The sequence below is a fragment of the Rhinolophus ferrumequinum genome, chromosome 20, assembly GCF_004115265.2.
Source record: "Rhinolophus ferrumequinum isolate MPI-CBG mRhiFer1 chromosome 20, mRhiFer1_v1.p, whole genome shotgun sequence".
In the NCBI taxonomy this organism is placed as follows: Eukaryota; Metazoa; Chordata; class Mammalia; order Chiroptera; family Rhinolophidae; genus Rhinolophus; species Rhinolophus ferrumequinum.
The window spans coordinates 31,627,463-31,651,552 of NC_046303.1; the positions used below are offsets into that span (position 1 = coordinate 31,627,463).

The following is a 24,090-nucleotide window of genomic DNA, read 5'->3' on the forward strand; positions in this document are numbered from 1 at the left end:
CAAATGTACTTGTTTCGGCTTAAAACTGAAAATTTTAAAAAAAGGAGAAATAGTGAATTAATTCACTTCTTTTGGAGAAAGAGATGGTATGAGGAGGGGTGTGGCTTCACGTAATAAAGGAACTATGGGAAATATATGTTGATATTAATTCCTGAAAGGAAAAAAGGTATAAAGAAAAAAACAAGGAAGTCATTTATTGCAAGCTACAGTCACAAGTCATACATCCTCATTAATACTGTGTTTTGCTTAACATACAAATATTCACTTAACGTCTTTTCACACTACTATATGGTCCTATTTGTCTAAAAATACAAATAGTATATCTCCATGATATAATTTCTATATATATATATATATATATATATATATATATATGATTTAATATCATTATTTTGGATGTGACTCTTAGTTGTTTCATACTTAATTGATGCTTTCCTATGATTATAATATATTGCTGTATTTTAAATGAAATACTTAAGAATTCTCTGTACAAATACCCTAAAGTTCCAAATTTTTATACTTAGATGTTAGTAATTGTCTTTTTATAAATATTTTTATGAAGTTTCAAACAAGACTTAACTTTGATATTATGTGTGGATGTTCATTTAACATTTGAGTTATTTTCCTTTGGGAATCAACTAAAAATAGAATTTGTTAATACTAAAACGTTCATCTTTATTCAGGTATAATTCACACACAATAGAGTACATCTATTTTAAATGTATAGATCAATAAGTTTGATAAATGTATAAACCTGGAATCACCACATCAATAAAGATATAGAACATTTCCATCAACCCAAAATATACTATTTCCCTTTCCAGTGAATCATCCTCACTTTGGGCCATATTAGAATTCTCCTTTCTAGAGTTTAATATAAATGGAATCATACAGTGTTTGACTTCTTTGGCTCATTATAATGTTTTGGAGATTTATGTTGTTCCAAGCATCAGTAATTTGTTCCTTTTTATCACTGAATAGTATTTCATTGTACCAGATGTACTATATTTGGTTTATTTACTTCTTCTACTGAGAGATATTTGGATTGGATTTTGTATATTATGAGTAAACTTACTATAAACATTTGAGTGCAGTGTTCTTGGGACATAAATTTTCATTTCTCTTAGTCAAATAACTAACAGTGGAATTGATGTCATATGTCAAGTGTACAAGTGTACATTTAACTTTTAAAGAAATCGCCAAATTGTTTTTCAAAGTGGTGGTACCACTTTGCATTACTAGCAATGCATGAAAGTTGAAGCCAGTTTACCTTCTCACCATCACTTCTCATAGTTTGTTAAACTTCTATTTCATGTTTTCTCAAGTTATTATAAGTGGTACTGATCTTTAAATTTCAGTTTCTAACTGTTGCTAGAGTACAGAAATACAATTGATTTTTGAATACTGGCCTTTTATTCTGGGACCTTGTTAAACTCATTTATTAATCATAGTAGTTTTTTTTAATATACTCCTTAGAATTTCCTATATAAAAGATCATATCCACTATGAAGAAAGACATTTTTTCTTCCTTTCCTACCTATATATTTATTTGCTTGTTTGTCTACCTATTTACTTACTGCTTTATTGCACTAAGACTTCTAGTATATGTTAAAAAGAGGGTGTAAGAGTAGACATCCTTGCTTTGTTTCCTATGATTCTAGAATATGAGCTCTGAATTGCCTAGAGATACACAGAGTGATTTCATTTGAAGATATTCTAGTTTCTATGATGGAAGATACATAAAGTCTTTAATGTGCCCAACTAATCTAAAGAAATGACTATCTTGAATTCATTATATTTTTGGCAACAAGCTAAAAGTAAGAAATCAGGTCTAGGGATACAAATATAAAGTAATTAAGAAACTCATATTCTAGGATGGTAGATTTGGTAGAACCTAGATTGATTTTTTATCTTTCTTTCAATCCATAATAGAGTCGGACTTGAGGGAGTATCATTTATCTACAATAAAGTTGACAGGAGATAGAAGGAAGCAATTAATGTACAAAATGCATATTAATCAAACACAGTAGCCAAGCTCAAAGTAAAAGGTAAATTACAATTCACATTCATTTAAGACATAAATTCTTTAAACTCATTTGAGGATTACATTGTCAGATCTTTTAGTTTAACAGCTTCCCCTAAGAATGGAGAAATTTCTTTCCTCTGCAAGGCAAGTATTTAAAGTTACTCTGAACACAATTCAGGGAGAGAAAAAGATTTGGTCCACTTGCCAAATAGTTGAAACCATTGATGTTGATTTTAAAGATGAATGAAGGAATCTTAAGAAAGATCTTGTGAGAAATTTTAAAGCAGAAAATTATTTTTTAGTCTAAATTATATTATATAATAATAAATTATGTAATTACATAATTAATCAAAATTCCAGTGTGATGTGCTAGAAAACATGATCAAAACATGATCCCTAATTCCAAACCAGAATTATTTATAGATGCTAAAACTATAAGGAACGAATGCATACAAGCAAAGTCTCAGAGGAAATAAGAATTGTTCCATATTGCATAAGAAAGTAGCATTTTAAATCATGAAGGCATGGTTGCTCAAAATCATAGCTTGGCTTTCTTTCTGAATTTACCCCTACAATTTAACATTATTCACTATTTGTACACCATCAATTCATATTCAATATCACTTCACAGTTGATGACACAGAAGTGATTAGTAATTGCATATAAAATAGACAATTCATCTCATGAAATATACTCACTTTTAAAAGTGTTATGTTAGAGTACACATCTCTTCATTCAGGCAGGTATTTTGCGTAGTGTTATAGCACCCAACTGCACACACCTTTAAAGTCTTGTCATCCAGTATAATTTATAGTACATATTTCCAATAATAGAATGTCATCCTGATGAGTACGGTCCAGAAGAAAAACACCCAGAACTGGAACTAAACTAATCTCTCTGTCTTATTTCCTCATGTTAAAATTAATATCTGCTCCATAGGTCTAAAGGAGTGGTAAAAGAATAAAATGTGGTATAGACATGAAATGACTTGATATCACTATTATTATTATTATAACAAAACTGATAAAATCTCCCATTTGAAAAAATGTATAACCTTCAAATTACCTTTCTTTATGTTCTTATATGTTTGGTCCATGTTTAAGCAGTCTTTACAAATACATCCTACAACAGTATATGTACAATATAATACGTATAGAATTTAGTAGAAAAAGTAAAATTTAAAGTCAGGTTATTTATTTCAATTATGGATTCACCGTATGTTATGCTGTGATGGTATAACTTAAGGGTTAAAATGGACTGTAAAAGCAACAAATGGCTTTAATAGGACAAGTTCACTGAAACATAAACATGACTTACTGGCTTTGTGATCTTGAATATTAATATTTCTAATCGTTCATTTCCATATTTGTAAAATAAATATAAAAATTTAACAAATAAATATTATATAATCCATAAAAAAAGCTTAACTAATTACCTGGTGCCTAGTGTTTAGTCAATGTTTGCTGTTGTTTTTATCTAGATAATATATTAATATCTAGATAGGGTTGAGTGCATTTAAAAGTACTGTCTGTACACACTGTTCCAATTACCTCTTTCTTGAATCACGCTAGTTTTGAAAACTGCGTAGGCTTTTGTGAGTCAACTACAGAGAAAAGATAAAATCCTTGTACTAAAGTATATTCTGAACATGTTAATTTCAGTTACTGTTGACATATAAAAGTATGGATTACTGATCACTTTATAAATTGAATTTTAAAATCTTCAAAAATATAACAATTTGCAACAATCAGTCCCTCTAAATATATGTGATGAAATCAACCAATATTTATACACAATTGATTTGTAGTTTAGACATATCTCCAACTGAAATGATATATATGTAGTCAACTCAGCCTTTTTCTAAACAAAGATTTTTTTTTAAGAAAAAAATATTTCTTCTTGTTACTTTCTAAAAATTCTGATTCTACAAGGAACCGTGTGATCTTTTTATTTTTTCACTATAAAGAATGAGGTAACAGAAACCAAATTGTAATGGATATTTAAATTTAAAAAAACAAAGTATTTTCTAAGGTTATGATTGACACATAATGGCAATACTAAGACTAAAATATACAACTAAGGTTTACGTTTTCAGCATGGCTTGTTTCTAGTATTTAAAACAATCACCTTGTTTTAATGTGAATTATTTCACCAAGAACTGCTCCCTCTCACCTCGTGCTGAGCTACAATAGGTAACGGCAGATAAATCAGTTTTTCCTTTTCTTTTCATCTATTATCAGAGTAAGCAATGTCCATGTACTGTCCTTTGGAGTTTAGATGACAAGATTATATGGAATTCATTTAATTAGTTTATTGAGTTCTTTGGTAAGCTGTCAAACGAAAAATAAACAACTATCCTCATAAAATGGCATTTACAATTTGCTTAAATGAAGGCATAAAGATCCTACAAGATCTGTGTGAATCATGTGAGAGGTTATGTTGAACAATGCTTTATGAGTGTCTTGTTTTTCAGACAAGTTATTCCCATGAAAGTGATATACTAGTCATAATGACACTTAATGTCAAAACTTAAAAATTCTCAAGGCAGAATTAAGCTAGTCTAAAACAGGAAAAGCTATACCACAATATAGTTTTTAGCTCTCATACAACCAATTCTTTCATTCAAATATCTTTAAACAAATACGTGTTACATGCACATCAAAACCTGAATGATGATATATCTTTAAAAAACAACAACAAATAACTGCACAAGACCTACTCTCCTTATACAGTACTTGAGCCTTGGATCACAAGATCATGTGGTATTTTTAAACATTTCTATAAAAAGTGTCTCATTTTTCCTATGTTTGATCACACTTTATGGCCTTATACTGAACTCGATAGCTTTTTAAATATTTCACTCCATTCTACTGGAACAAGAGGTGGTAAATGTATATCCAGCCACTTTCACTGAAATTTGCTGATAGTATTTAAAAGTTAAAGTCCTACACAACCAAGCTTTTGACTCTTTCTTGTACTTGTGCACTCTTACATATTTTTCCTTTCTATACTGGGAGCTAGATGAATATAACATACTCCATAGCTAACATATGAAAAGTTTAAACTTCATCTAGAAAAATGTTTGCTTTAAAAAGCTAGACCTGTAGTATCTAGACCTGAAATATTTAAATTTAATTGTAAGCATTAGTTCTTTGAAATGAATTTTATGTCTAACCCAATACTAAGTATAAGAACATTTTTCTTCACTGTATTTCAATGTAAAACAAAAATATAAAACAAGGTACAGTCACATGCTGTATAATGACATTTCAGCCACCGGTGGTACAATGGGCTGAAAAATTTCTATGGCCTAGTGATGTCATAACTGTTACAATGCCATAGTGCAATGCATTAGTCGCACGTTTTTGGTGATGCTGGTGTTTAGTGTTTATAAAGTCTACAATAGTGACAGTCGTGTCCGAGGCTTTCAAGTTCACTCACCACTCCCTCACTGACTCACCCAGAGCACCTTCCAGTCCGGCAAGCTCCACTCATGGTAAGGGCCCCATATAAGTGTACCATTTTTTTATTGTTTGTACCATATTTTGACTGTAACTTTTCTGTGTTTAGATATGTTTAGATACACAGATACCATTGTGTTACAATTGCCTCCAGTATTCAGTACAGTAAATGCTGTACAGGCCTGTAGCCTAGGAACAGTAGGCTAGACCATACAGCCTAAGTGTGTGGTAGGCTGGACCATCTAGGTTTGTATATGTGTACTCTTATGATGTTTACACAACAAAATTGTTTAATGAGGCATATCCCCATCGTTAAGGAACACATAACTGCAGCTGAATTCTTTATGAGAAACATTGTTTAACACATGCTACTGCAAGGACTATGTGCTATGTGATAGGTATACACTTAAATGATGTTTTCAAAAATGGTACATCCTCTCAAGAAATGATAATTCTCTATCTAAAAGTTAGCTTTGATGTCTCAGGTTTAAATATTTATGCAGATAAACATTTAAAAAGAAATTTTTAAAATGTCAATCTGTATATATTGACATCAGAAAATGTCTCATTAAGCCAAAGTCCTCTTTAGTTATTTGAAATCTCCACTGTTTTCAGTCTTCTTTCTATCACTAGTGACTGTTGACTATTCTCATATATAATGTGTTTCCCCAAAAATAAGACCCGGTCTTATATTAATTTTTGCTCCAAAAGACGCAGTAGGGCGTATTTTCAGAGGATGTCTTATTTTTTCATGTACAACAATCTACATTTATTCAAATACAGTCATGTCATCTTCTTCTGGAACATCGTCATAAATATACTAAATGTGTCCATCTGGGTGGCAATCTTAACTGGGGTTTATTTTTGGGGAAACAAGATACAAGATTAAAAATGTCTACTATCCACCCATGGTCCCAAATCCATAGTGGCTGCTATTCTTGTCTGTGGGCAAGGGGACAGTCTAATGAATAACGCAAACACAAAATCCACAAGGACTGATGATTTCCATGAATGTAGCAATCCCTTCAATGGCCTCCATTACATGACACTCAATATTATGCAGAATCATGAAATCACTTTGATAAAAAGTGAAAAATCTCAATTTCCCCTGGTGTTGTAATGGTAACAAAAACTGTTATTAAAATGATGTGAATGAAGTGAAAACATTTCAAGACTTAATGTATTTCAAACAGAAATCTCAGATATACCAAAGATTTTAAGTGAAAATTAAAAAACAAAACAAAAACCTTCTATATTAAGAAATTACATGTCCAGGTGTGAATCCAAAATAAACATGTATATCTATAAAAAAAACTCACCTATCATTCATTCAAACTTTCTTTTCAATATGATAACCTCTTCAAAAAAAAGGACAGATAGGTATTTAAGACCCTCAGTTGTGTGTTTTCTGTTGTGTGTAAACACAATTCCTGTAACAGTCTGACCTTCTCAAGTGGTGTATGGCTCAATATCAAAAAGTCATTAAATACATGCTAGAAATAAAAGCATGATGAATACACAATTATTGATTGTAAGTAGCAGATAAACTTCAGTGTCAGTGGTGTTGAGGAGCAAACATATTAGAAATTTCTTATATTGAAGCACGATCTCTCTCTATAACATCCCTTTCCCATAACTGTCGTCCTTCAGTACTAGGACGGCCGTATGGAGTTTAAAACAATACCTAATCCTTTTTCCAGAGTTCACTCTTTCAAATGCTTCATAGGTGTTACCATGTAGTTTTAAAGTTTTCTATTTTTTAGGCAAAAGTTTGCAGAATCGTTTACTTTTATATATAGAAGGAAACATGTTTAGATTTCTCACCATTCTGGTCAATCTTTCCTAAGCAGTCTCAAAATTTTCAGGATTCTTCTTAAGATAAGGTACGCAACATTAAATAAATTATATTCTGGCATAACACTAATCTGTCTGCCTGTCTGTCTATCCATCTGTCCATCTGTCCATCCATCCATTGAACTAGTTATTGATTATTACATAGTAAGCAGTGATCTCTGACTCCTGATAGTCATGTCTTGTGTAATTCTCTCCCCTTGAGTGTGGGAGGAACTTGTTGACCCACTTTTATCAAATAAAACACAGAACTGAAGCATGTCACTTCAGACATTAGGTTATGGAAAGACGGCAGACTCCATCTGAGGTACTCTCTTGGATCACTCCCACTGGGAAAGTCAGTGTTCATGTTGTGAGGCAGCCCCATAGAGAGGCTCTCATGGAAAGCTGGGAAGTGGAGTGCAGAAACTGTGAGGTAGTAAAAGTTTGTCATTTCAAGTCACTAAACTTTGGGGTAATACATTATGCAACAATAGGTACATTAACTATGCTAGCCACAGTGAATTCATGAACAAGTCAGGCAAGGATCCACTTAAAGCTGTAGACCAAAAAAAAAAAACACGAGTTCTTAAAAGTTATACTGCAAATCCATGTTTGACTAAGGACAAGCATCCAGACATAAAGAATTTTATAAGATACATTTTTTCTGCTAAGAATATCAATAATAACAAAGTAGTTTTAAAAGTATCCAGTATAACAAAATCTACATATTGCTAAGGAAATTCATTTTGACTACATCTGCCTTTTTTAAAGAGACTTGGTTCTCCTTTCCAAATCACCATCAATATAATTAGCATGGTGCTTTTTAAGTTTCATTCATTTTATTTTAGAAATCAGTTTTATCAGATCAATTTCACCTACAATAAAATCCACCAAAATTAAGCTGTATAAGTTTTGACAAATACATATACAGTGATGTACCAAATACAATAATCACAATATAGAACTTTTTCATCACCTAAAAAAATGTTCCCTCTTTCACCTTTGCAGTTTAAATGCAGTGCAAAGACTTTTGTGCCTGGCTTCTTTTATTCAATGTAACAGTTTTGTGAGTCAAATATGGTATTGAGTTATATTGGTAGTTCGGTTCTTTGCATGTGCTATTTTGCATTCCCGCTGGCAATGAAGGAATGTTAAAGTTGCTGCACATCCTCAGCAGTGCATAGTATTATCAGTCTGAGATTTCAGCCACTGTAGTCAGTGTGCAGTAGGACCTCACTGTGGATTTAATTTGCATTTCCCCAATGATTAATAATGTTGAGCAGCGTTTCATGTGCGTAACTGTGGATCTTCCTTGGTGAAGTGTCCCTTTAATTGATTTGCACATTTTTAATAGGGTTATACATCTTCTTATTGAACTATAAAAGTTCTTCATATTTTCTAACTAACAGTCTTGTATCAGATAATTGTTTTGCAAATATTCAGTCTTTAGCTTGCTTTTTCATTTTCTTAAGGATATTTATCAAACCAATGTTTTAAATTTTGATGCAGTTTATTCTATCATTTCTTTCTCTTGTATGTCTTGCTTTTGTGTCTTAAAAGATCCCGGATTAACCCAAGATCATAAAGATTTTTGCCTGTTTTCTAGGAATTTTACAGTTTCAGCTGTTGTACTTAGGCCTATGATCAATCGAGTTCATTTAGACGGTGCAGAATAGACTGTAGGCTGAAGGTCAGGTTTGTGGTTTTTTTTTATTGTGGTTATCCAAGTATTCCAGCACCAATTGCTGAAAGGACTATAATTTTCCCCATTGAATTACCCTGGTGCATTCGTCAAAAATCAATTGTTTATATCTGTGCAGGTCTATATTGGAATTCCCTATTCTGTCCTATTAATCTATATTTCTATCCTTATGCCTCAACCAGACTGCTGTGGTTAGTGGGGCTTTTAGGCAGTGAAAGTTCCCCAACTTTGTTCTTGTTAAAAAAATGAATTTCTACGGGAAAAAAAAAAAAGGCTACTGAGATTTTCATTGAGATTGTGCTTAATCTGCAGATTTGGGGGAAACTGAAATCTTAACAATATTAAGTATTTGGATCCATAAACATGGTTTATTTCTTCACTCATTTAGGTTGTCTTTATTTTCTCTCAGAAGAATTTTGCTGAAGTCTTCAACATATTATGTCAGATTATCCTTAAGTATTTCGTGTTTTTGATGTTATACTAAGGGGGGAAGCATTTGGTCCTTCACATTTGGGATTACTATAGGTTTAACTTAGATGCTAGCTATCACACTGACAAAATTCCCTTGTATTTCAAGTTTCCCGAGCGTTTTTTTTAATCATATCTACTGAGATGAGCATATGAGCATATTTTTTTCCATTAGTCTATTAGTATGAAAAAGTCCATAGGTTGAATTTCAAATACTAAATCAATCATACATTCCAAAGATGTTACTTGGCCATAATTTCTTATCCTTTTTATAAATTACTGAATTCAATCTGCTAAAAGTTTATTAAGGATTGTTATAACTATGTTCATGAGGAATATTGCTGTGTAATACTTTTTCTTTTAATGCCTTTTTCTGACTTTGGTATGACAGTAATGCTGGCCTCATAAAAGTCGTTGAGATGTGTGTCGCCTTTTCTATATTCTGGAAGAGTTTGCACAGATATGATGTTAGTTCTCCCTCTAATATTTGGTAAAATACACTGATGAAACAAACTGGAATGGAAATTTTCATTTCTGGAAAGCTTTAACTCTAAATTCATTTTCATGTATGCACACATTTTTTTCTTGAGTGAGCTTGGGTACTTTTTCCATAGTATTGTCTTCTTATAATAGAAATTTAACCATTTATTCTAAGTTATATTAATTAGCATAAAGTTCTTCATTATATTGGCTAATCCTTACAATATCTGTTAAATCTCTAATGATGGCCTCCTTTCTAATCTAACTTTTATCTTCTCTGACACGAATTACATGAAACTTATAGACATTTTATTTTCCATAGTTTTTCTGAATCAAGAATTCAGGTGAGGTTTGCCTGGGCAGTTGTGGCTTGGTGCCTCTCATGAAGTTCAATCAAATGATGCCTGGGGTTGCAGTCAGCTGAAGGCTTTGCTGTGGCTGGATGATCTTCTTCTAAGATTCCTTCCTCACATGGCCGGCAAAGCGGTGCTTGCTGTTAGCAGGCTTAAGTGTTTCCTTGTGTGGGCCTCGCCAGAAGGCTGTTTGAATGTCTTCTCAACATGGCAGCTGAATGTTTCCAGAGCTGGTGATCCAAAAGACCAAGGGAGATGCCACATGCCTTTTCTTTCCTAGCCTCAGAAGTCACACATCATTACTTCCTTCATACACACATTACTTCATTATACAGACTAGACAGGAGTCAATGTGGTAGAGGACTAAACAAGAGAGTTGATGCCAGGAGGAAAGTATCACCAGAGGATCATCAGATGAATGCGATGTAGAAAATGTAGTAATGTGATAGAGATTGACTTGGGGTTTGGACAACATTAATAGCATAAAATGAGAAGAACTCATTTACTGAAAAAGTTATTTCTGAACTAAGACTTGATGAGAAGAAACCAGCTAGTAAAGATCATATGATATCATGGTTGTTTGTTTGTTTGTTTGAGGAGGGCAGGAAACAAGAAATGGTACAAATAAAGGATAATACTTTGAACATGTTAAATTTGATATACTTTTTAGAAAAGCACATGAAGATGTCAAATAGGAAGATGGGTAATTCTCAAGTTCAGGCAAGAGAGGAGAGAGCTTTAAATAGAAAGGGAAAATAGAGAATAGGGGTTAGAATAGCTAAAAAAAAAAAAGGCCATGGCTTACAAATAAATCGGTAATGTGGAAGATAAAATGGAGAAAACCCTTAGAATATATTAACAAAAACATAAACAGATGGAGATCCTGAGAGAAAAGAAGATACTGGAGGATATGCCCAGGACATTGAATCCCCATTTAATACTGGTTGAGAAGAGAAGACCAAGACAACGAGAAAGAAATAAAGAAAATAATAAACTAATAATAGAAAATTTCCCAAACCTAAGCCTTCAGATTGAGTCCCACACAGAACTGCACAAAAACAAACAAACAAACAAACACAGATCTAGTTACAGCCTGATAAAAATTATAAAAAAAAACACAAAACCAATTTTTAGAGGGAAAAAATCCAAAAAAAACTCAACCACAGATTACAAATTAGGTTAACATCAAACTTATTACCGACTGTACATATTACAAGACAAATGGGCAACGTGTTCAGAATACTGAAGAAAAGGGACTTTGTAACTCACTTATTATACTTAGCCATATTTGAGGGCATACAAATTCCTTTTCAGACATGCAAGTACCCTTTCAACTATATATGACCCAGAGGAAATCAAGAAAGCTAAAAATAAATTAAGTCAGGTTCCATTAGAACCTACATGCCTTGAGAAGTCTTCCTTTTTAGTGACAAAGATGCAATGACATAAAATTTCATTTCATTTTCTATCAATTCAGTCACACTACTTGATTCTACAGTGAATAATATTTTCAAAACCATACATTGTAAGTACTGGCTATTGGTCTTAATTTTTTGAAGCAACTGATACAAAAAGTACTCAAGATTTGTAGTTATATAATGGAAAGAAAATGCTATAAACTTTTTAACTGAGAAAAATTTGGTAAGTGAAGGTTTTATAACAAGCAGTCATTAGATTTTTATCTAAAATTGAAGAATCAAAAAATGAAGCCAAGACTTATATTGGTACTTCCAGAAGAACTTAAAGGAGAGACTGCTAACAATGCTTTCCTCTGCAGACTAAGGCACGGGGCAAGAGGAAAAGAATACTTGACTTGTAGTTTTATACTATTGAATAATTTGACTTTGTTTGTTAATATGTATTCATTTCTTTTATTTTAAAAAGTTCAAGAATTATTTTTACTAAATGAAAGAGGAAAATGGTATACATAGAAAATTACAAAAATTAAAGATCAAAAGGATTAGAAAGCTAAGAATAAAGTTATTATACAAATTCAAATGGCTATAAAATGAACTCTGGGTTTTCTGGCAATCTCACGAATACCTAAGAAGTGATCAGAGTTTTCAGAAGAAAATAATAATAGCTAAGAGTTCACTGAATTCTAACTTTTTCTAGGCATTCATTTAAATGCAAAACATGTACTTACTCGTTTAATGCTCACCACAAATCTAGGTAGGTACTATCATGATGCCCATTTTATAGATGGAGAAACTGAGGCACAGGGAGATTGAAACATTTCCATAAACTCATATAGTTGATAAGTGGTTAAGCCAGAATCTGAATCTATGAAGACTGGCTTCATAAGAAAAAGGCAGTTACACAGAAAGACAATATTTCCTGGTACTAAAAGCAGAGATAAATATCAACGAATACATTAAATATTATTTATAGTTGGTAAAAGAACTAACCTCTATGATTTTACCTATCTGCTACTTAAATTATAATTCAAAACATATTTTTCCTCTTGTCTGGAAAGATATAACACAAGACATTGAGCCAGATGTCTAAATTTGGGACATCTCTAGTAAAACAACATCACAGAAGGCTAAATTCTATATCCAAAAATAAATCGAAAGTAGTTTTGGATAACTTTTAATCAGCCTGTGAATATCTAGTGATTATTACTTTCTTTTCATAGGTATACAACCAGTAATATTTTTTAAATCTTTTGCATTACTTCTATTATTTTTTTCTATTGACTTTATAATTTCAAGTTTAAAATTACTTTTCTTATAACTAACCGTAGACCAACAAACATGAGGACCTTTTCAGTATCTCCAAGAAGAGCATCGTTTAGTAAGTTCTAATGTAAAAGTGAATTGTGAATGAGTAGATAAACCTGCTAATTTAAATGAATTGAATCTAAACTATTTAAATTACTTTTTACAGAATGCAGGATCTGACAATGAGGACAGAACTTTATTCTAACTTTTAAACTAAGTTACATTCTATCAACCACCAAAAATATTATAGTTTTTAAAATAACTGATACATTTTCTTTTTAGGTTTTTACCAGGTAACATTTAAATATACAGTAAAGACATAACAAGTAGTATGAATCTATAGTCAAAAGGAATCTAAAGTAAATGTGTTATGTAATATGGATTACATAGCATGAGTTAATTTAGAGCCATTCTGGATTGACCAAGTTCTTATCTCCAGAGTCCCCCAGGGTATAGATAGCACTGACCTAATTGGTCAAAGTTGTGAAAGGTACTAACCAGATAAATGATGTTTCACACAAATGGGTCCATGGGCTGTTTCAAGGCAAGACGTACCAGCCTACCAGAACTGTATGGTAATATTAACTGGATTTATTACTTGTACCTGGATTTGGTGGAGTGTGGGGGTTTACAATGATTGAGCTGGTCAAGTAGTAGGAATGTACCTCCCTGATCAGCACTTATATAAGACACCCCACCACACACACACTCTGGGCTTCTTGGTACCAAGGTGCTACGTGAACATGTCCATCCATGGTGGTTTAACATCTGGAGATAAACAAGTCCTGAGAGACCCAGTGGAGGGATAGTAAAGACGATGTGTGAGTCTCCCACACCCACCTCTTCAATGCTTACCTTTCTCCCACTGTTGCTGTGTTGCATCATTTCTGAATACAAACTGTTGGAGTCCTGTGAGTCCTTTGTCAATCAATTTCTTACAGTAGTTAACATGATATTAGCATGATATTAGCATTGTCAGTCCTTAAAGTGATGTCAGTAAAACGGAGGAAATAATAACCATTTCCCAAGGCATTCAGCTAGGCCTCACTTCCCATACCCCAGAAACCTATGCCTGGTTGGCGCTGAACCACTTCTTCACAGTGGCCTAACGTGCTTTAACTCATACAAATGATGTAGGATTGAAAAATATATATACCCTTTAAAAGTTATACTAAAATCCTTGTATTATGAGGTCTCCAATGTGTTAAAAATGGCATATTAATGGAGTCTTCACTAGTACTATTACTTCATAAACTCAGGCATAGCAATTCAAAGTTTAATAAAATAAAGCAGAATAAGAGGTCAGATAGAAAAAGTGATTCTCTATAAGTGTGGGTGAAGTCACAGAACTTCACTGTGTGATTTTGATTCACCTCCAAATGCAGGCACCAATTTCATATACGTTTTCAGGAAATACATAAAAATCTTGATCTCTAATACTTAAAAAAATAATCACGTCCAAATCTGAGTTTCAATTTTCTCATCACCTCTAGCTTATGTTTCCCCTTTCTGGCTCTTTAAAACCCATGACTTCCAACACATTCCTTCTAGATCTGTGCTTAGTAGTTAGAAAAGTTCAAACTAAATTTAGTAATTTTTCAGATACAGTTTTCAAAAAATAAATTTTAGTCACTACTGAATGTGGTAGCTAAATCACCAATGAATAAGAAAGACAGAACTATACATATTTGAAACCCCCAGTTTAAAACACTTCATTAAAAACACAAGTCTAGTTTTTGGATCCTGTTTTTTGTATTAATACCTTATGAAGAACCACATAAACTATATTCAGAGGATTCAAATGTTATGTTAAATAAGTTGAAGTGGGGAAAAGACTTTGTGCCTTACATTCAATTCATTGAGATCCTAGGTCACATAATTTCAACCAATTAAGACCGAGGGTTAAATACTCTGGGGGAACAAAGAAGGTTACAGACCCCTTTGAACATCAAGATTTTTACAAAGTGAATGGGAAATCAGATGTATGCCTTTAAAAGACGAAAGTAGAATGTTCTGCGACCTCAAGGTCAAAAAAGTGGTATAAATAATAAGTATACCAGGAAGAAGAGATAAGCAGGGGATAGAGAGGTCAAGGAGAACTTCTTGGAGGGGAAAGAATCTGAAATATGTTCTTCAAGATAAGTAGGTTCTAAACAGGAGAGAGTATTTTAAACAGGAAAAAAATGGCAGAGAGGAAGGCACCAAAAAGAAAAATGCACAAATCACATTTGAAGGATGATAACTGTACTTATATGACAGCAGCAGAGCATAACACAGGGAGAGGTGAGACAAGATCCGGTGGTCGCCATTTCTACAGGTCTTAGTTGTACTGCTAGAGTTACACAGAATGACTCAATTCCTTTTTCCAATAGCCCTTCATACATTTGAAAACTGGTATTATGTTCCTCCCTTAGGGGTACAGATTCAAGAAGGGAGAGATTGAAATCAGGGAGACCAGTAGAGAAGCCTTTGGCAATGTGTACAAGGCTTGAAATGATAACAGCATGAAATTATGAGAAGAAAGAAAGGGATGGTTATCATTTCATGTAACTACAGACTTTTCTCCAACTGAGAAATGTTCTCATAACTTGTGTATCTTATTTCACTTTTAAAATTCACTTTCAAGCCTAATGGGCAGTTTCAAAACCAAGTTTTACGGACACAGGAAAGTGCTGTCTCAAGAATTGACAGCAATCTCTGGAAAGACCATCGCATTTACTGAGGGGATAGTATGGTTTGTCCTGCACTCTTCCAATTACTTTACATCCTTTTCTCAGGACTATGGGTATTCTTGAAGCATCAACAGAGCACCCATAAAAGTCACTGAGGCTGTATTCCTTAAACATTCCCTTTAGCATTAAAGGGTGCTTTCCAACTGAAAAAGTCTAAATTCTAAAACTTTAACTCATGCTGGTGCAACATAAAATATGCTGCAATAAAATCCTAATGTTACCCTCTTTATACCAACATTAACTCAACAATATTTTCAGAATATTGGCAGTTTCATTTCGATGATGATAACACTAAAACACTTTCGTAATTACACATACTAAAGCATGTCTCCTATGTGTTACTTCATAGGACTTACGGAAAAGTATAAGACGCAATACTATATTTAAAAATATGTACCCTATGACCAAATAAAACAAATATCAAAGCTTGACCTTAGTTGGCTCAGGACTACCTCTTATTTGTTTTCCAATCTTCAATTTTCAGCATCCCAGGATTAGATATAAACTTCAAGTTCCAAAAGAATGTACCCTCTGTCTTATTAAGTTGGAAAAATTATACTTTACTGAAGATTAGTCCTGCCTAATTCTTTAAAACAATAAAAATATTTTTAAAATACATTTATCAACCTCAAATCATTCAGCCTGCTTGTCTAAATAACATGCATCATTGGATATATGTATGATAATTTTAATTTACTGTACAACTGGTTTTATTAAAGGGATTTGAGCCTAAATTCCTATTAATTGAGGATAGAAGTAGGAATTCTATCTTCCTAGTAATTCTGATTATATTAGCAATAAGACACACTAACATAGCTCAGTAATCAACCATATTGATTCACTATATACTTCATATCTTCATGTCTTTCTAGAACAACATTTTAGTTTTAAATTACATTTACATGAACCAATTATAATAAAGAAGGAAAATGAAAAACTAAAGGCAAGTTTTAACATTTAATAAAATCTTATTGTAATTACATATATTTATAAGTACAATTATAGAAAACTAAAATTCAACAAAATATCAAGTAATCAAATTGTACATATCTGAAGTCGCATATTTACCTGACATTGCCCTTGGTGTTTCTGAGAACGGTTGCAGCAAAATTCTGTGTGACACCCACCAAGCTGATTCCATCCACTTCCACAATCTGGTCATTGACTTGTATTCTTCGGGAAGAGAGAAAAAGGTAACCACAATTAATTTTTCTGATAACACATTACCATTCACAATAAATGAGTTGACAAAATACTTGATTTTTAAGATACCCTTATTGACACAAAATTTGTCTTTTATCTATAAGCTCCAGATCTTATTCAAATGCTTAATTTTATAGAAATTAATACAAGTATACTAATTTTAAGATTAGTTTGGGGAAAAATGACATTTTTAATCATATTGACTCTACCCATCAATAAAAATTGAGCTCTACTATAATTACCCCAGACAAGTGTCGTGTATATCATATGTTGTTGCCATTAGTTAAGAAAAGTTATTTAAAGCTTGGGAATAGAAATAAAAGGAGGGCAGCATGTCCTTTTAATGTCATGTAGGTGCATTACTTAACAGGCCCAACCAAGGATAATTTGGGGGAATGTATTTTAATTGATCCACTCTTTAAAATTGATTAAAAGTCCTGGACATAAGGAGTTGCATGTTAACTTGCAGATTTTTGTCCTGAAAAAAAATTCAGATACTTTTCTTCTGTTAGAAAAGATAATCCCACAAGCAAGTTTATATCCCTGTAGAGTATTAACTAGTTTTGTATCTAACTTAGCAATGCTATTCTAATATTACTTTATTAACTTGTGTTTAAATGCCTACTCCTAAAATGGTCTTTGAACCACATTTACCATGTCACTGGTTCTCCTAATTAATGAGTTGAATAAAGTCTGATACATGTTCATGTTATATTGATGAAAGTCATTTTTTTAATTCTTTGACTATTAGCTTATAATAGCTTTGAAGATTCAGATTCTAGAGCAGATTCACAAAGTCCATTCAACTCTGTTATCAAAGAAATGCACTTTACGGATTGTTAGCATCTTAGCCTGGTCTCCAGAGTGATTCCAAAGCAGCAATATAATTTTATCTTTGCTACCATGGTTTTTTTTTTTCTAATTTAGTACCTTTGTCTTTCCAGGTTCCTGGCCAGTTTAGCTCTGGATCTAGTTTGCACTAGAAAATAACAACAACAATAATTCCCCACTGGTAGCAGCAATGATTGGGAGTGTAATTTTATAATCTGACCATTCAAGACCTCTATTAGTATTATGGGGATCTATTATCATTACCTAATACTACATGACAAACAATACAGAAGTTGAGTTACTATCCTTTAATTTTTTTGGCTATTGGTGAGCTCAAACTACTTCATTTAAAAATTTTATGAACTCTAGAAAGGAAAATAGCCTTTTGAAAGCTTGACCAGTGAATTTTCGTGTTTCTTTGATCACTTAACCTGTTTCTGAGGTTGCAGAGCTGAAGCTACAAATTCTCTGAGTGGCTGTAATTGAGAGAAGCCATTATGTCTTACTTTGTGCGCATGAAGTAGGTTCCTAACTCAGGAGGGTATTTAATAAATTAAAGAACCAATAATCGCAGTTCACAGAGAATACTAAGCACTTTCATAAATCTTATATTCTAATGTCAAATGAAAACTTTAAATGTGCTAGACTTTTAATTTAAAAAAAGCCTTAAATGCTACTAGATGCTCAGAAATATTTTTTATAAGAGCCCGAGTTTATGTAATAAAAGTGAGTCTTTAGACAAATAAACTAATTTAATAATTTTGGTTTAAAATACAAAATTATGTTTCCTCCATGATTTTGTGAAGATGTGAGTTTGTACTTTCATGAAGAGACTAGTTAATCTGAAGTTCCTATAATTCAGATCTGAATACTAATCAGACAAACTGATAGTACTCCTACATAAAGTTGGAAAGCACACAAAAATATTAAATGTGTTCAACTAAACTGAATTATAACTCTGACAAACTTTTATATCAATAGTAATTAGGTTTTATACAGTATCAGCTTAAAACAGGGTTTCCAAGATTTTGGTTATCTCTAAAACCTTGGTCATAAAGCATAGCTTTTCATACTGTATATGATGACCACTGTAAAATTTCTGTTGAAAAATAAAAGTTCAAAACATGTGTATTAATTCTCCTTGTCCCTTATAGGTTTTGAGAAAATGTATTTTTGGCTTTGGCTTAGAGTTATAGATCTTTGAGTCTAAAACCTGTAGTCTAGTTATTTTATGGTTATGCACACATTTATCTTTGATAAAGAACAGTCTAAAGGAAAACTTCAGTCTAATGGAAAACTTTTTAGACCATTTCCACAGTCACTATAAAATACTACCATCAATTGTCAAACTAGCATGTGCTGATTTTAGAGAACATTTTGAAGTTATAAACATAATACATGTTCATGGTTGAAAATTTGGAAAATGTGGAACTATATAAAGAAAATAAAAATGTCATGTAATCCATCTAGAGTTGACCACTATTAAGAATATGCTGGTGAATTTCCTTCCAGATTTTTTTTTTTGTATACACTTTTATTTTCTTATCAAAATTAGTGAATATATAATTCAAAATCACTTGAATATATAGTTTTATGGGGTTAATACTTTTTATTCATGATGATAGTATTTGTTGAGTGCTTACTACATGTCAGGCGGTGTTCCATGCTCTTTATATTTTGCATCTTATTTAATCCTGCTAATGGCCCTGATTAGATATATTATTGTTTCTGTTTTACACATAAGGAAGTTTTGGCTCCTCTTACATAGTCATAACAAATAAGTAGCAAAGCCTGGCTGTGAACCTAGGATATCTGACTCCAGCATCTATACTTAAAGAATACATTATGTGATATTATATCATTAAATACTTTTCTACAACAGATCTCAAGGATATGTTATGCTGTAGTAGTATATATGTAAGCTATTTACATAATTGTTATACTAGTATGGTGTTTTGAGCTTGACCAGGTTAGCATTTTTATATAAATATCACTGTGAATATCTCTGATTATTTCATTCAAATTACTTCCTAGGAGTGGAATTACTGTGTGAAGGTGCATTACATTTTAAATGCCAAATCACTCTTCAGAAAGGTTGTTCAATTTGTACTCCCCTTAGCACTGTCAAAGAGCACTCTACTGTACTTGTATTAAAATTGAATACGGTGTTAAAAAATATTTTAATAATTGATAAGTGAGACATTATTTTTAAATTTTATTTTCTTGTTTATGAGCCTCTCAAGATGTTTACTCGACACTTGTATTGCTTTCTTTTTTTAAAATAATTTTCAGTATTTTTTTCCTGTTTCATTTTTCACAAATGTGTCATCATCTGTTCTTTTTTTGCCAATCTCCACAAATAAGTCCATACCAACTATCTTCACTTCTTAACTACATAGAACTTTCTCCTTTACTCCCCCAATCTGATAACAAAAATGATAAAATACAATAAACAGAATTAAAGTGCAACTCTAAACTTAAACACAGTAAAATTCTGTACTTAGCTTCAACCCTTAATTTTCTTCAAATTTATTGCTTTGAAAAAATTATTCACCTACTTTTTGAGACATCCAGTACCATTTTCTTAGACCAAATAATCTTAAACTTTTCAGTTTCATATTATAATCGCTTATTCTAAAGATTGACGCACCCAGAGAAACTTCCAGTTCTGCAAGCTCCATTCACGGTAAGAACCCTATACAGGTACACCATTTTTTATCTTTTTTTGTTTTTTTTTTTTTTAAGATTTTATTGGGGAAGGGGAACAGGACTTTATTGGGGAACAGTGTGTACTTTCAGGACTTTTTCCAAGTCAAGTTGTTGTCCTTTCAATCTTAGTTGTGGAGGGCGTAGCTCAGCTCCAGGTCCAGTTGCCACTGTTAGTTGCAGGGGGTGCAGCCCACTATCCCTTGCGGGAGTCGAACCAGCAACCTTGTGGTTGAGAGCCCACTGGCCCATGTGGGAATCGAACCAGCAGCCTTCAGTGTTAGGAGCACGGAGCTCCAACTGCCTGAGCCACAGGTCCGGCCCCCGCCATTTTTCATCTTTTATACTGTATTTTTACTGTGCCTTTTCTATGTTTAGATATATTTAGATACACAAATACCATTCTGTTACAAATACCTACAGTATTTATTTCAGTACAGTAATATGCTACACAGGCTTGTAGCCTGGGAGCAATAGGCTATACCATGTAACCTAGGCATGTAGTAGGCTATAGCACTAGGTTTGTGTAAGTGCACTCTATGGTATGCACACAATGAAAAAATCACCTAATGGTGCAGTTCTCAGAACATATCTCCATAATTAAGTGGCACATGACTAGATATACAACTCTAAACATGCTTAAATGTTACAAAGTTACTGTAATTTTGCATCATGGTAATAAGTATGTTCATCTTTGCACTTTAAGAAGATACAAACATAGTATGTGTGGCTGCAGAAAATGATATGTGTTAGTCTGCTAAATTTCTTGTGTATGATAGGCAATTATTATCAAGTTCCTATCTGCCAGTGAAAGTTGTTAAATAGCCCAGAAGTTCAATTTAATATGGATAATTGAGACTATGCTAGAAGCAATAGTGACAGAAAAAAATATAATTGTGCAGATGAGGTAATGGGATGAACTTTTTCTCCAGAAAAAGGATAGTAGTTTAGTCCTAAGTAAAGTGTCAGCCTGTTCTAGAATATGAAAGAGCAATGAAGATAAAAACTTGAGTGTGTATATTAAGTTAAGGAAGGTTTGAAGCAGTGATTTTCATTTGCTTGAATCTCTTACCCTGAGACGGTAACTTTTAGATAATCTCTCTCAAATCTTGGCTCACAATGAGAAACACAGAAAAGACAAGACATGAATCCTAGTAGTAAAAAGTAAATGGACAGCTCTCTGCATCAGACTACCCCACAGTATGAAGAATACAGATAAGCTGGACTTTCCGAAAATTTTCCAGAATAGCAGAGAAAAAAGCCTGTTTCCTCCTGGAAACACTGTCTACTGGAATGGAATTTATGGAAATGTACCTGGCTAATCTGTAAAAGGCATTTAGTCCTGGTCATTTCCGCAAGTTTCCATGTGCCAGTAAACACAACTGTGCATCGCTACAACCTCACAGTCCGGTATTTCTGATATTCCTCAATTCCGACTCTAAAAACCAGTGTCCATGGAGGTAAGGCTAATAAAAATATGTAAGTTGGACTATTCTAGGGTTGGTTTAATGTTATTGGGTAGTTATTTATTGGCATGATGTATCTGGCAAGGGGAAACAAAAAACAAAAATCCTACCTCAAAGGACTTATGTAAACAAAGCAACCCACGATAAATGAAAGGGAGACCAGCTGGAGCAACAGTAATGAACTCTGGTCAACAGTCTTCCCCAAAAGGCTGAATAGCAAAGTTCTAACTGTATGTGAAAATACATCCATATCAAAGCAGTAATAGCCCAACTCTCTAAAGGGTGAACAAGCAAAATATTTGGGTAGAAGAGTGACACAAGAGTGTGTGCAGAGAGGAAACCATCGAATAAGGAATTACAATAGAGGGACACAATTAAAACAGCAGTTTCCAACCATTCAGGGCTGTCTCTGGCTTGAGGGTACCTCAGGGGCACAGATGGGTTCTGCAGAAGGGAGTCTGCTGCAGGATAAGCATACAAATAGGACTCTTCATTTGTTTTATGTCGCTGCTACCCAAAAGATAGTCAAAAACAATTAAAATCTTTTGAAAACCAACACTTGAATGAGGACAAACTACACAGCACCTAAATTCCACATTTGATAACCTTTTCCAAAACACCTAAAACGATGATATTTAAAAAGCTTGAGAAGCAACCATAGAAGCCATAAACAAAGCAGATCCTAAACACATTTTTAATTTGCCACTTTAGCACAGCATTATTACTATCTTATGTCAGTTATCATCCACACGATTTATTCTATCAGTATTTTCATTTGTGTTATTATAAAATTCATTTTGTTTTATAGGTTTATTAAAGAGGACTGGAGAAATAATTAATGTATTAAAAGTATCCTATGTACAATTTGTGGTAATAAGAACTAATGGTTAATCAATTTAATATTATTTTACTAAAAAAGTAGAACTGAAACAGAAGATAGAAATAGCTAACATGTCACTCAGCTACATTATAAGTTACCCTACATGAGGCAAGTTGGCAAGAGAGATAGATAGAGAGAGAGAGAGAGAGAGAGAGAGAGAGAGAGAGAGAGAGAGAGAGAAAGATTAGAAGAAGAAAAAAGTTAGGCCCAAGTAAATGTTTTGAAAGTGATAAAAGCACAGATATTACCATGTTTCCCCAAAAATAAGACCTAGCCAGACCATCAACTCTCATGCGTCTTTTGGAGCAAAAATTAATATAAGACCCGGTCTTCTATAAGACCTGGTATATTATATTATATATTATATTATGTTATATTATATTACTATAATATACCCGATCGTATATTATGTTATATTATATAAGATCCGGTCTTATATTATATTAAAATAAGACTGGGTCTTATATTAATTTTTGCTCCAAAAGACACATTAGAGCTGATGGTCCGGCTAGGTCTTATTTTTGGGGAAACACGGTAACTCATTTAACAAATATTTACTGAGCACCCTCTACCTTTCAGGCATCAGGTGAAAAGGTATAGACAGACACGAATAACTTGACACACGAAAATTTAGTAAGTAGGACATAATATCAAAGAATAAGAAAGACTCAAAACTTTTTAACCACAGTAGATGACTCAGGAGATAAATATCCCTGGCAAATTGTTTAAAGTACTCGAAATGTGGAGAGAGTTTATGAGACATATGGAAGGAGTAAAAGCAATCACAATAAAAAAGGCTTCTTGTGTTGGAGAAGAAGAAAGAAGGAAGAAAAGAGTTTTCTACACACGTCTGTTATTGAACACCCCTTGAAGAAAGTGTGACCAAATTTGAGGTTAAATTGAAATAGTTTTCTTAAATAAGGGAGAGTTATGAAGAAAATAAAGGAAGTTAGAAAAGTATAACACAGACTCATTTTTTTTAAAGCTAAAAGGAACTATAAAGAACTTGTAATCCAGAACTTTAATTTTGTCCACAACTGAGGTCTGAAGAGTAACTTTCCCGAGGTCACATGGTAATAACATTATTTTCAGTTGTAGTTTAAAGTACATATATACAAGTTTCACATATTCTCTATAGAAAAATTAAATACTTCATATTAGCTGAATTTAAAAAAACACAGGAGAGTCATTTAACACTTTGGTATGTATTAATTCCAGGTTTTTTG

The 24,090-nt window shown here is 32.8% G+C and overlaps 1 protein-coding gene across 4 annotated transcripts in view; it reads right to left on the minus strand.

Annotated features, from left to right (window-relative positions):
- PPP1R9A (protein phosphatase 1 regulatory subunit 9A) overlaps positions 1–24,090 on the minus strand; it is a 267,141-nt gene that overhangs the window by 87,583 nt on the left and 155,468 nt on the right. For all 4 annotated transcript variants that reach the window (XM_033088319.1, XM_033088318.1, XM_033088316.1 and 1 more), the window contains one exon: positions 16,847–16,951. In XM_033088319.1, the coding sequence (XP_032944210.1) occupies positions 16,847–16,951 (105 nt within the window). The remainder of the gene's footprint in view (positions 1–16,846; positions 16,952–24,090) is intronic.